Source organism: Scyliorhinus torazame, chromosome 10, assembly GCF_047496885.1.
Source record: "Scyliorhinus torazame isolate Kashiwa2021f chromosome 10, sScyTor2.1, whole genome shotgun sequence".
Taxonomy (NCBI): Eukaryota; Metazoa; Chordata; class Chondrichthyes; order Carcharhiniformes; family Scyliorhinidae; genus Scyliorhinus; species Scyliorhinus torazame.
The window spans coordinates 111,088,591-111,103,343 of record NC_092716.1 but is presented as its reverse complement, the minus strand read 5'-3'; the positions used below and the strand labels follow the sequence as shown (position 1 = coordinate 111,103,343).

General features: G+C 46.9%; 1 protein-coding gene across 2 annotated transcripts in view; it reads right to left on the bottom strand.

Annotated features, from left to right (window-relative positions):
* The window catches only part of cog4 (component of oligomeric golgi complex 4), a 118,143-nt gene that overhangs the window by 87,570 nt on the left and 15,820 nt on the right, over positions 1 to 14,753 (bottom strand). For both annotated transcript variants that reach the window (XM_072518605.1, XM_072518606.1), the window contains exons 4-5: positions 7,981 to 8,155; positions 2,178 to 2,371 (exon numbers count right to left, since the gene is read on the bottom strand). In XM_072518605.1, coding sequence (XP_072374706.1) covers positions 2,178 to 2,371; positions 7,981 to 8,155 — 369 coding nt within the window. The remainder of the gene's footprint in view (positions 1 to 2,177; positions 2,372 to 7,980; positions 8,156 to 14,753) is intronic.

Sequence of the window (14,753 nt, the reverse complement as noted above, 5' to 3'; positions counted from 1 at the left end):
AGGGCCTTGGTGAGGCCACACCTAGAATATTGTGTGCAATTTTGGTCTCCTTTTCTTTTCTTTTTTTAAAATAATTTTTATTCGGGTTTTCTCAAAATATCAACAACAAAATGGAAAAGAAACCCAGTAAAATTAAATACAGAACAAATTAAAACAACCCCCGTGCCCCCCTCCCCCTATACATAAATAATAAATTAACACCCCGAATTTAACACAAAGCAAACATAGCAAATATGTACACCCCCTCAGATCCCCCAGGGCAAATAAACAAAAATAAAGTTGAAATCCCCCCCCCCCCCCCCCCCCCCCCCCCGGGTTGCTGCTGACCATTGTTTATCGTTCTGCCAGGAAGTCCAAGAACAGTTTCCACCGCCTAACGAACCCTTGTACCGACCCTCTCAAGGCGAATTTCACCCTCTCCAATTTAATAAACTCCGCCATATCGCTGATCCAGGATTCCACGCTTGGGCCCTCGCATCCCTCCACTGAAGAAGAATCCTTCACCGGGCTACCAGGGACGCAAAGGCCAGAATACCGGCCTCTTTCACCTCCTGCACTCCCGGCTCTCCTGCAACCCCAAATATTGCGAGCCCCCAGCCCGGTTTGACGCTGGATCCAACCACCCTCGACATCGTCCTTGCTACGCCCTTCCAAAATTCCTCCAGCGCTGGGCATGCCCAGAACATATGGGTGTGATTTGCTGGGCTCCCTGAGCACCTAACACACCTGTCCACGCGCCCAAAGAACTGGCTCATCCTTGTCCCAGTCATGTGTGCCCTGTGCAGCACCTTAAACTGTATGCGGCTGAGCCTCGCGCACAAAGAGGAAGAGTTCACTCTCCCTAGGGCATCTGCCCACGTCCCCTCTTCAATCTCCTCTCCCAACTCCTCCTCCCACTTACCTTTCAACTCCGCCACCGAAGCCTCCTCCTCCTCCTCCTCCTGCATCACCCGGTAAGTTTCCGAGATCTACTATCTACTATCTACGAGATGCTACTAACTGAACCAAGCTGACATGGGCTAAGGGAGGAGTTGGTCTCGAGCAGGAATGTGAAACAAATCAGCAGCCCAATTTATACGGCTCCCAATTCTCTTTCCCACAAACTTAAATATAAAAGATTAATTGTGTACGAAGTATAAACGGGCTGTTGATTCGCTATGGGTTTGTTTTAAGTGAACTTTTTCTCCAGTTTTAGCCAGCATTTGTTACCCATCCCTAATTGTCCTTGAATTGAGTGGCTGGTTAGGCCATTACTAAGGCATCATGTTGTGGGCACAGTGGTTAGCACTGCTGCCTCACAATACCAGGGACCCGGGTTCAATTCTGGCCTTGGGTGACTGCCTGTGTGGAGTTTGCACATTCGCCCGTGTCTACGCGGGATTCCTCTGGTTTCCTCCCACAGTCCAACGATGAGGTTAGGTCGATTGGCCAAGATAAAATTGCCCCTTAGTGTCCAGGAATGTGTAAACTAGATTAAGGGGTTATTGGGATAGGGTGGGGGAGTGGACTTGGGTGGAATGCTCTTTCAGAGGGTCAGTGCAGACTCAACGGGCCGAATGGCCTCCTTCTGCACTGAAGGGATTCTGTGATTTCAGAGAGTAGTTAAGAGTGAATCACGTTGTCGTGGTCTGGAGTCACATGTCGGCCAGACCAGGTAAGGACAGCAGATTTCCTTCCCTAAAGGGCATTGGTGAACCAATTTTTGAAACAATCCATGATAGTGTCATGCTCACCATTGCTGAGACTAGGTTTATAATCCTGATTCATTCATTGAAATTGAATTCCACCAGCTGCAGTGGTGGGATGTGACCCAAGTTCCCAAAGCATTAGCATGGGTCTCTGGATTACCAGTCAAGTGACATTACCACAGTCGGTGTGGATCCACTTCACCCAGGGTTTAAAAGCCTGCCGATCGTGGGATGACGGATCGGAAAAGTTCCATAATTTTCTGTCCTAGCATAAAGCATGTTGGAACAGGAGGCAAAATGTGATGAGTCTTGATTTCAGCACAGGAAGACAGAGGAATGAGCATGTAGACAGCAACAATAGACACAAGGGATGACAGACCTGAAGCTTCAGACACGGATCTTGATAGAAATGCTCAGCTGAAAAAGAAAATCAATGCCAACACCATAAATTGAACAGAAACAACCTTTTTGTCTTCCTGGTCTCCTTACCTGCTTACAGAGGTACTCGGAGAACTTGCTTAGCCCTTCCTCATGTAATCCCAGCAATGGAAAAATTTTGAAGAAGCGCTCGACCTGTGGCAGGTCACCTTCTGTGATGGCCACATCAAACTTTTCAGCCACAATTACTCTTAGCCGCTGCTCTGCCTCTTGCAATAGGTTTAGGTTTGCATCAATGATATTGGCTGTTGGGAGGATTAGGTACAATCAGTTGAGGTTTGGCCCCTGATGTCTATTTCACATTAATTCAATCAGACCCTTTTTGTTAATGCTTCTGAATTATGGTGCTCAAATTTAACTGGAAGAATTTGACACTGGTGGCAATGAGTTTTTCATGTTCATCTATTAAGATATGGGGCTGGTTTAGCACAGGGCTAAAGAGCTGGCTTTGAAAGCAGACCAAGGCAGTCCAGCAGCACGGTTCAATTCCCGTACCAGCCTCCCCGAACAGGCGCTGGAATATGGCGACTAGGGGCTTTTCACAGTAACTTCATTGAAGCCTACTTGTGACAATAAGCGATTTCATTTCATTTCATTTCAGATGACCTCTGTATACTATGCCATGTGTAGACAGTAGTTCCAGTGCTTAACACTCATTGAGTTGCCTTTCTTGAGTTACCACACTCAAAATAAACATATAAGAGCCAACAGGATTAGGACAAAACTTGGAGATCTCAGAACCCGGGCGGCACGGTAGCACAGTGGTTAGCAAGTTGCTTCACAGCTCCAGGGTCCCAGGTTCGATTCCCGGCTTGGATCACTGTCTGTGCGTAGCCTGCACGTTCTCTCCGTGTCTGCGTGGGTTTCCTCCGGGTGCTCCGGTTTCCTCCCACAGTCCAAATATGTGCAGGTTAGGTGGATTGGATACAGTGGGTTAGGTGGGGTTTCTGGGTTATGGGGATAGGGTGGAGGTGAGGGCTTAAGTAGGTGCTCTTTCCAAGAGCCGGTGCAGACTCGTGGGCCGAATGGCCTCCTTCTGCACTGTAAAGTCTATGATCTTTCTATGATCTATAACCCATTCACATAGATAACCTAGAGATTAAATTGCAAGGTACTTCGCAATGTAGACCAGAGAGTGCTGAATTTGCTCTCTGGTCAGTACAGGGAAGGCAGTGGTGCAGTGGTATTGTCACTAGACTAGTAATCGCTGGCGACCTGGGTTCAAATCCAGTGCCATGTGGTGACAGCAGATGGTGAAATTTGAATTCAATAAAAATATCTGGAATTAAGTCTAATGATGACCATGAAACTATTGCCTATTGTCATAAAAACCCCTCTGGTTCACAGAATCATAGAATCCCTACATTGCAGAAGGAGGTCATTCGGCCCATCATGTTCACTAAAGTCCTTAGGGAAGGAAATCTGATGCACTTACCTGGTCTGGCCAGGACCCACCTAAGGCAGCCAGCCACCAACCCCACGGGCGAGATACTTACAAGCCCTTAGTCCCAGTTAGATTCCTATTGTCCCCCTCCCCCCATTACTCTGAAAAAAACTTTCCAGAAAAACAACTTCCTCCTCTCTCCCCCATCCCCTTCCCCCACCAAACAAGTAAGCTCGGCTCACTGAACCGTGCTCAAGTAGGTCCAACAAGCCGCTGCCCCTCCCCCACGTCACTGCAGTTCACTAGCTGAATCTTTACAAGTAGCAATGGTAACCCCCCCTCCCCCCCACACACAAGATGGATACTCAAAGAACAAAGGAAAATGACGCCTCCTAGCCCATACCAGCTACGGATGAGCTACCAAAATCCAACAACCTTGCAATACTTACAAAAGTTACCCCAAAGGGGCCATGTATTCCCCATTCCGTTGCCCTGACCACTACCCCCTGACAAACGTAGTCCCCTCAATCCCAGACATACAACAGATACAAACTGCAACCCATCTCAAACCAACCCCTCCTGACTGTCCCCATTAAAATCCCAATCGGATCCATTCGATCAAGTCCAAGTCCATGCTCCTTGACAAAAACCTCCGCCTCCTCTGATCAAAAAGTCACTCTCAGCCTCGCTCGGTGCACCACTCCAAACCTGACTCCACTCCTGAATAGAGCTGCTTCGCCAAGTCCGCTCTGACATCTCTTCTTTATTATTATTGTCACAAGTAGGCTTACATTCACACTCCAATGAAGTTACTGTGAAAAGTCCCTCGTCGCCACATTCCAGCACCTGTTCGGGTACACTGAGGAATAATTCAGAATGTCCAATTCACCTAACAAGCACTTATTTTGGGGCTTGTGGGAGGAAACCGGAGCACCCGGAGGAAACCCACGCAGACACGGGGAGAACTTGCAGATGCCACACAGACAGTGACCCAAGCTGAGAATTGAAACTGGGTCCCTGGCGCTGTGAAGCAACAAGGCTAACCACTGTGCTACCGTACCACCCATCTTGGTATAACCTGATGATGTTTCCTTCCCACCTCGAGTCCCAATGCACTTTGGCTCATTGCACAACCTTCTCCTCGAAGCTGTGGAATCCAATAATCACCGCCCGCGGCGGCACATCCGACAAAGTTTTTGCCGAAGTACTCGGTGGGACCGATCCAACTCTGCAGGGGATATTCACCCCCTCCCTACCCCAAAAGCTTGGCAAACATCTGAGAAAAGTGCTCAGTCGGTTTCAGGTCCTCCACCCCCTTCAACAACCCCACGACTCTGTCTCCTCGACCTGTTCTCCAAGTTATCCACCTTTGCCTTCAGAGTCTTGTTCCTCTCCTCCACGAGCAACATAACAGCTTCCAACGAGGTGATTCGATCCCCATGTCGCGACAAGGCCGCCTCCACAAACTTCAGCGCCTCTCCATGCTCCTTCATCGCCTCTGAGGTTTTTTCCAGCTTCTCATGGATCGGGCCAAGTGCCTCCTCAATTGACTGCGTCAGGGTTCCCATCATCACCCTGCCCTGCTCCTCAAACTACTTTGCAAACTGTTTATCAAACTCCTGCGCCATCACCTCAGTCAGCGTTTCCACCTTGATATGAGCAGCCACCCAAGGTTGGGTCCACCGCCTTCCCTCCTGCTGAGCTTCGTGGGCTTTCTGGTTTTGTCGAAGGATTAACCTCTGTAATCCTCTTGCCACCAACCTTCTTAGATTTTGATATATTTTTGTTGACAAATTCCTTATCCCACACGATGGGCCAATTTTGGGAACCAAAATCCCCTGCAACCGGGTTAGAAAGTCGAAAAACCAATGACCACAACGGGAGCTCCTTTATGTTCGACCTTCTCCCACCAGTCACCATCACAAGATCCAACGTGGTTGACTTTTTTTTCCCCTTTTTTTTTAAATTTCAAGGACCCAAGTTTTTTTCCAATTAAGGGGCAATTTAGCATGGCCAATACACCTACCCTTCACATTTTTGGGTGATGGGGCTGAGAAACATGCAGACATGGGGAGAATGTGAAAATTCCACACAGACAGTGAGCCAGGGCCGGGATCGAGACTGGGTCCTCAGCGCCATACGCAGCAGTGCTAACCACTGCACCACCGTGCCGCCCCTTCAATGTGGTTGACAATCCGCAACAGATACGAGACGGAAACATCAACCAGGGGGAGAGTGGAGGGTATTGAGGAGAGGGAGGGTTTTGAGGAGGATATTGAGGGGAAGGAGGGTATTGAGGGGAGGAGGGATTGAGGGGGAGGACGGTATTGAGGGGGAGGAGAGTATTGAGGGGGAGGAGAGTATTGAGGGGGAGGAGAGTATTGAGGGGGAGGAGGGTATTGAGGGGGAGGAAGGTATTGAGGGGGAGGAAGGTATTGAGGGGGAGGAAGGTATTGAGGGGGAGGAGGGTATTGAGGGGGAGGAGGGTATTGAGGGGAATGAGGGTATTGAGGGGAAGGAGGGTATTGAGGGGAAGGAGGGTATTGAGGGGAAGGAGGGTATTGAGGGGAAGGAGGGTATTGAGGGGAAGGAGGGTATTGAGGGGAAGGAGGGTATTGAGGGGTAGGAGGGTATTGAGAGGGAGAAGGGTATTGAGGGGGAGGAGGGTATTGCGTGGGAGGAGGGTATTGATGGGGAGGAGGGTATTGAGGCGGAGAAGCGTATTGAGGGGGAGGAGGGTATTGAGGGGGAGGAGGGTATTGAGGGGGAGAAGCGTATTGAGGGGGAGAAGCGTATTGAGGGGGAGGTGAGTATTGAAGGGAGGAGGGTATTGAGGAGAAGAGGTTATTGAGGGGGAGGAGGATATTGAGAGGGAGCTGGGTATTGAGGGGGAGGTGAGTCGTGAGGGGGAGGTGTGTATTGAGGGCGAGTTGGGTATTGAGGGGGAGTTGGGTATTGAGGGGAGGAGGGTATTGAGGGGAGGAGGGTATTGAGGGGAGGAGGGTATTGAGGGGAGGAGGGTATTGAGGGGAGGCGGGTATAGAGGGGAGGAGGGTATAGAGGGGAGCTGGATATTGTGGGGAGGAGGATATTGTCGGGAGGAGGATATTGTGGGGAGGAGGATATTGAGGGGGAGGAGAATATTGAGGGAGGAGGAGGAGGATGGTAGAGGGGGGAGGGTAATGAGGGGGGAGGAGGGCTATGAGGGGGAGGAGTGTAATGAGGGGCTTGTTGACAAAGTGGTTAACCAGTGTCCCGGGTTCAATTCAGGCCACGGATGGCTGTGTGGAGTTTTCACATTCTCGCCTTGTCCTCGTGAGTTTCCTCCGGGTTTCCTCCCCCAGTCAAAAGATTTGCAGGTTAGGTGGATTGGCCATAATCAATTGCCCCTTAGTGCCCAAAAGATTAGGTTGGGTTATGGGGATAGGGTGGTGGAGTGAGCGTAGGTAGGGTGCTCTTTCCAAAGGCCAGTGGATTCGATGGGCCGAATGGCCTCCTTCTGCACTGTAAATTCTATGATTCTTAACTGCCTCTGAAATGGCCAAGCAAGCCACTCAATTTGGGATAAGTAATAAATGCTGGCCCAGGCAGCAATGCCCACGCCCCATGAATGCCTCTCAGGCAGGGCAGCATTAACAGTATTGTCATTGGCTTATTTAGTTTATGCTTTCGTGTCATACAAATCAATCTTTGCTTGAAAGCCTTCATCTACTCTTACCAAAATTGCCAATTGAAAATTCCACTTCAACCGTAACCCAAGATTTTGGGTGAAGTTTGTAATGATACCAGAGCATGCCATCCACTCATAATACATTTTAAATCATGATGACAGTACAGGGTTCGTAACCTGCTTCCAAGCTTATTTCTTTGTTGATTTTACTGAGCTGAGCTCAGTGTTTGACTACTGTAGCACAGTACTATTACCTTGTATAATAAATAACCTACAGCACAATTACAAAGGTGCATTCCTGACTTTCATAAAAAAATGGAAATGGTTTGTTATCTCACAAGTACAGTCGCACACCTGGAAAATAATAAAACAAGTGCACAGAAGCTCGGTTCTCTTCATGCATCTTCACTTCTGATTAAGGACTGTGTTCGCCTTCTGGAATATATCACGCATAAGATGTTCTTGTTGCTTCTACAAGACTTAAGGGACATGCAGCATAAAGCCTTTAGTTAATTTTTTTCTGCATCACAGCACCAAAATCCATTTCCATAACCAAGCTCTTGTTCCCTTCAGGCCAGAGAATCCTTTTTCTTCACTTTCCTCGGAGCTACACAACTGTGGTTCCAACATTAGGAGCTAGACTGATCCTGCACGAAACCGCTTCATATATAAAAAATGTATGGGGGAAGGAGATTTAAATTCAATCAGTTTGAGCAAGATTCTAAACAGAAGTGAAAGCTCGAAACCATTGCAGATTCAGTTCTGGAAGCTTAAATGAGCCAAGATATTTAAGCCCTCACCTTCCTTGCCCTGTCTGCTGAGTTCAATGACAGATTTGTCGAGCGACAGGTAGCGATGGATGTGTGCTGCTGCCTGCTCATAGTCCTCATTGCGCAAAGCTGTCTGTACTCCGTCAGTGCAGAACTTCAGGTCCAAGATGTCATCTGCTCGCTGTATGGCCTGGTAAATCCGGTTCTGCAAGACACAGATAAGACCTTGATTACCACACTGAGTCTACTGGTCATCGTTTACTCTCCCTCCCTTTCTCCTCAGGCACTCATCATCTCTGAATCAAACAGAGGGGCAGCATGGTTGCGCAATGGTTAGCACTGCTGCCTCACAGCGCCGAGGTCCCAGGTTCGATTCTGGCCCTGGGTCACTGTCTGTGTGGAGTTTGCACATTCTCCCCGTGTTTGCGTGGGTTTCGCCCCCACACCCCAAAGATGTGTAAGTTAGGTGGATTGGCACACTAAATTGTCCCTTAATTGGAAAAAAATTATGTATCAAATTATTAACAAAATATATTTCCGACATTGTTTTTGAACTAATAAAGGAGCTCCTGGGAATTGATATTAAAAGGATCAATTTAACTTAAAGGGCGAAGGCATGGCAGCAGAGCTCCAAGCCGTTGTCTGCTCTTCTTGCTCTATGTGGGAGACCAGAATGCTTCCAGTTCCCAGGACCAGCATGTGTGCAGGAAGTATCTCGAGCTGCAGCTACTAGAAGCCAGAAGTTCGGAGCTGGAGAGGCATCTGGGGGACACTGTGGAATATCCGTGAGGTGGAGAGTATTGTGGATAGCACGTATAAAGAGGTGCTCACACCACATGCAGGAAGGGAATGGGTGACCACCAGGCAGAGCAAGAGGACTAGGCAGTAGGCAGGCAGTGCAGGAAACACATCTGGATATTCCCTTGCAAAATTGATATAACGTTTTGGATACTCTTGAGGGGAATGCTCTCTCAGGGCATAACAGCAGCAGCCAAATTCATAGCACCACGGTTGGTGCTGCTGCACAGGGGAGCATCAAAAGGCGTAGAAATGCAATAGGCATAGGGGATTCAATTGTATGGGGAATATATAGACGTTCCTGTGGTTGCAAAAGAGACTTCAGGTTGTTATGTTGCCTCCCTGGTCTCAGGACATTTTGAAGGGGGAGGGTGAATAGTCAGTGGCTGTGGTACACATCAGTACCAATGACACGAGGTAAAAAAAAGGGATGAGGCCCTAAAAGCAGAATATAGGGAGTTGGGAAGCAAGTTCAAAAGTAGGATCTCAAAGGTGGTTCTCTTAGGATTACTACTAGTACCATGTGCTAGTCAGACTAGAAACAGCAGGGGACAGCACAGTGGCACAGTGGTTAGCACTGCTGCATCACAGCGCCGAGGTCCCAGGTTCGATCCTGGCTCTGGGTCACTATCCGTGTGGAGTTTGCACATTCTCCATGTGGGGTTTGCGTGGGTTTCTTCCCCGCAACCCAAAGATGTGCTGGGTAGGTGGATTGGCCACGCTAAATCGCCCCTTAATTGGAAAAATGAATTGGGCACTCTGAATTTAATTTTTTTTAATTAAAAAAAAAAGAACAGAAACAACAGGATATATAGGATGAATATGTGGCTGAAAAGATGGTGTGAGGGGGACAGTTTCAGATTCCTGGGGCACTGGGACCGGTTCTGGGGATGGTGGGACCCGTACAAACAGGACGGGTTACACCTGGGCAGGACCAGGGCCGATGTCCTGGGGGAGGGGTAGAGCGGTTGGGGAGGGTTTAAACTAATATGGCAGGGGGATGGAACCTATGCATGGGGTCAGAGCAGGGGGAATCAGGAACAAGAGAAAAAGACAGCAAGGAGAATAAGAAAAGTGATAGGCAGAGAAATCAAGGCTAGAATCAGATAAGGACACGTACAAAATAGTAGGGATGAGATAAGGAACTTTAAAAGGACTAGCCTTAAGTTTAGTACCTGAACGTGCGGAGCATTCAAAATAAAATGGATGAATTAGTTGCGCAGATAGATTTAAATTGGGTATTATATAGTTAGGGTTATGGAGACATGGCTCCAAGGTGATCAAAGATGGGAACTAAACATTGAGAGTTATTCAGGTTTTAGGAAGGACAGACAAAAAAGAAAAGGTGGTGGAGTTGCAGTGCTGATTAAAGAAGATATTGATACAATATTGAGGAAATATATTACCACAGACAATGTGTAATCTGTATGGGTCGAGTTAAGAAACACCAATGGGCAAAAGAACATTCGTCGGGGTGGTTTACAGACCATCAAACTGCAGTGGTAATGTTGGGAATAGCATTAGTCAGGAAATCAGAGATGTATGTGATAAAGAAACATCTGTGATTATGTCTGCGTGGTTTCCTCCAGGTGCTCCAGTTTCCTCCCAAAGTCCAAAGATGTGCAGGTTAGGTGGGGTTATGGGGATAGACTGGAGCAGTGGTCTGGATAGGGTGCTCTTTCGGAAGGTTGGAGAAGACTTAATGGGCCAAATGGCCTTCTTCTACATTGTAGGGATTCTATGACAGTGGACAGGTAATGGCAGCACTCAAGGAATAAATAAGTGAACTCCAAAAGTGGTTTATTACTATTTGCCGCAAGAGTAGAAAGGGAACTGTGGCCATGAACCATGGCTTACAAGGGAAATTAGAGATAGTATTATATTCAAAGAAGAGACATGCAAATTAGCAATAAAAAGCTATAGACAACCCAAAAATGTGCACGGTATGTGGATTGACCACGTTAAATTGCCCGTTCATTTTTTAAAAAAATCTTCAGGGCCTGATAATCTTCATCCCAGAGTAGTTAAAGAAGTTATCCTAGAAATAGTAGAACCATTGGTAGTCAATTTCCAAAATTCTTTTGACTCTGGAATGGTTCCTCCAGATTGTAGGGTAGCTAATATAAGCCCGCTAGTGAAAATGGGAGGTAGAGAGAAAACAGGGAGCTATGCACCAGTGAGACTAACGTCGGTAGTAGGGAAGTTGCTAGAGTCCATTATCAAGGATTTCATAGCACAGCATTTGGAAAGCAGTGGTATAATCAGACGAAGTCAGCATAGATTTACGAAAGGGAAATCATGCTTGCCAAATCTGGAATCCGTTGAAGATGTAACTAGCAGAGTTTTTAGAATATATATATTTATTCAACAAGAACATAACTTGTGAGCACCCATGCAGTGGGTGTAGCTCAAGTAACTAGTAGAGTTGACCAGGGAGAACCGGTGGATTTGGTTTATTTAGACTTTCAGAAGACTTTCGCCAAGGTCTCAAATAACTGATTACCGTGTAAAGTTTTATTGAAAGGGGCAATTTAGCATGGCCTATCCACCTACCCTGCACATCTTTGGGTTGTAGAGATGAGACCCACGCAGACACAGGGAGAATGACCATGTAAAGTTAAAGCACGTGGGATTGCGGGTAGTGTCTTGAGGTGGATAGAAAGCTGGTTAGCAGACAAGTAGCAAAGAGTTTCAATAAATGGGTCTTTTTCGAATGGCAGTGACTAGTAGGGTACCGCAGGGATCTGTGCTAGGACCCCACCTGTTCACATTATATATTAATGATTTGGACGAGGGACCTAAATGTATTATCTCCAAATTTGCAGATGAAACAAAGTTGGCTGAGAAGGTGAGCTGTGAGGAGGATCAGAGATGTTTCAACACGATTTGGACAGGTTGCTTGAGTGGGCATATGCATGGCAGATGCAGTACAAGGTGGATAAATGTGAGGTTGTCCGCTTCAGTAGCAAAAATAGGAAGGTAGATTTTTATTTGAATGTGTCTAAATTGAGAGAGATGGTTACTCAGTGAGACTTTTCTGTCCTCGTGCATCAGTTGCTGAAAGTAAGCGTGCAGGTACAGCAGGCAGTAAAGGCAAATGGCATTTTGGCCTTGGTCGTTGGTGAAGCCACACCTGTGTGCAGTTGTGGTGTCCTTATCGTAGGGAGGGAGTACAGCAAAGGTTTACCAGATATAGGGATCATAGTTTGAGGATATGTGGTAACCGTTTTTAGGATGAAGGAGAGGAGAAATGTCTTCACCCAGAGAGTGGTGAATCTGTGGAATTCACTACCACAGAAAGTAGTTGAGGCAAAAGCATTGTGTGATTTCATGAAGGAATTAGATATAGCTCTTGGGGCTAAAGGGATCAAGGGGTATGGGGTGGGGGGGTGGGGGGGGGGGGGGGGGGAGAAGGCGGAATCAGGGTATCAAATTTGATGATCAGCCATGATTAAAATGAATGGCGGAGCAAGATCGAAGAGTCGTATGGCCTACTCCCGTTTCTATTTTCTGTGTATGTTTCTAGGAAGGCTCCATGTGGATTCCCAATGTGCGGATATTAGCTGGGCTGAAAGTTGGTGTAGCCGAGGTGCTACAATTTACTTCAACCCTCCCAGGCATGGGGAGGCAATGAAGGAAAACAGACAACTTTCCCACTCATTGGCATTCCATTAACAGAAAGTACATATATGTGAGTGTCAGGTAAGATCAGTATTGATTATACTCCAGGGCTAATTGTCTGACAGCATTCACAGAGAATATGAATGGGCTTTTGAAAGCTGTCCATGCCACTGGAACAGTGCCTCAGGGAGATTCAAATGTCCTCAGGGTAGAAAGTTTAAAAAATCTAATTATTTGTGTAAGGACAAGATTATGTAATTTTTATTAAATGGATACAGAACTAATCTTCTTGCAAGCTTTGTTGTGTTTTCCAATAGAAAATTATTTTAAAACTTAACTATGCCAACAATTGGGGGATGGGGTGCGGGGAGGGGGGGTGGGATATCTCAGTTGGCTAGAAGTCGAGCCTGTGGTTTAGAGTAAGGCCAACAGTACATGTTAAACTCCCTTTCTGACTGAGATCGATTTGGGACCCGCTTTGTCAACCGTCCCATACTTGATGTAGAGTGGTGCCCCTGAAGTTATGCACCCAATGGTCTTTCTCCAATGGAAAGAGACATGTTCCACAAGGGAGCACAGGCATGTCTCTCTCTCTGGTAGAGTGATACAGACAGTCTCTCATTGACTATGACTAATTACCTAAATATTCTTGCAAGGTCGACATACATTGAACATATTGCATCCCTTATTGAAGCAATGGAAGATTAAAATCCTGCAGATGAGGTCCATGATTTCTGGTTTTCATGAAACTCAACTTCCAGAATACCAGTAAAGGTTTTTAAACCAGTACATTAAAAACAGAATCTGACTGGTTCAATCAGAGCAAATGAATGGTCCTGTTACACACAACATATTTAAAAAGCTTCAACTCACAGAATCACTACAGTACTGAAGGAGCCATTCAGCCCAATCAGTCTGCGTCGACTCTCTGACAGGGTACCCTACCAAAGGTCAAGTTCCTATCCTATTTAACCCAGTAACCCCACCTAACTTCTAACCTTTTGTGCATTAAGGGGCAATTGATCATGGACAATCCACCTAACCTGCACATCTTTGGAATGGGAGGAAACCGGAGCACCCGGAGGAAACCCATGCATACATGCGGAGAAAGTGCAAACTACACACAGAGGTGAGAATTGAACCCGGGAGCTGTGATGCAGCAGTGCTAACCACCCTGGATTATTAGCTTAGTGTTCAGTAGAATGGTACCATCTTAGTATGTTGGTGTTAATAGGAGTTCAACGTTAAGGCCGTAAGACGTAGAAGTAGCCCATTCAGCCCATCAAGTCTGCTCTGCCATTCAATGAGATCATTACAGATCTGAAATGATATTCCTCAACTCCACTTTCCCATCTTTTCCCAATAATCGTTGATTCCTTTACTGATTAAAGATCTGTCTATCTCAGCCTTGAACAGACTTTTTAAAAAAAATTTAGAGTACCCAATTCATATTTTCTAATTAAGGGGCAATTTAGAGTGGCCAATTCACCTACCCTGCACATCGTTGGGTTGTGGGGGTGAAACCCACGCAAACACGGGGAGAATGTGCAAACTCCACACGGACAGTGACCCAGAGCTGGGATCGAACCTTGGACCTCGGCGCCGTGAGGCAACAGGGCTAACCCACTGCGCCACCGTGCTGCCCAGCCTTGAACAGACTTAATGACCCAGCCTCTACAACCCTCTGTAGTAAAGAACACCACAGATTTAACACCCTCAGATTTAAAAATTCCTCCTTATCTCTGTCTTAAATGGGTGACCGCCCAGGACGGCACGTGGCGCAGTGGTTAGCACTGCTGTCTATGGCGCTGAGGACCCGGGTTTGAATCCCGGCCGTGGGTCACTGTCCGTGTGGAGTTTGCACATTCTCCGCGTGTCTGCATGGGTTTCACCCCCACAACCAAAAGATGTGCAGGGTAGATGGATTGGCCAGGCTAAATTGCCCCTTAATTGGAAAACATAATTGGGTACTCTAAATTTATAAGAGACAAAAATAAAATGGGTGACCCCCTACTCTGAGATTATGGCCTCTGGTCCTAGACTCTCCCACAAAAGAAAACAACTTCTCACCATCTACCCTGTGAAGCCCCCTGAGAATCCTATATGTCTCAATAAGGTCGCCTCTCATTTTTCTAAACTCCAATGAGTACAAGCCCAACCTACTCAACCTCCCCCTACAAGAAAATCCCTCCCTTCTCTGGACTGCCTCCAATGCCAGCCTATCTTTCCGTAGACAAGGAGACCAAAACTGTTCACAGTATTCCAGGTGTGGTCCAGCTAGTGCCTTGTACAGTTTTAGTAAGATTTGCCTATTCTTATACTTTATATATTTTATACTCCCTTCCCGAAAGGCCGACATTCCATTTGTCTTCCCAATTACCTGC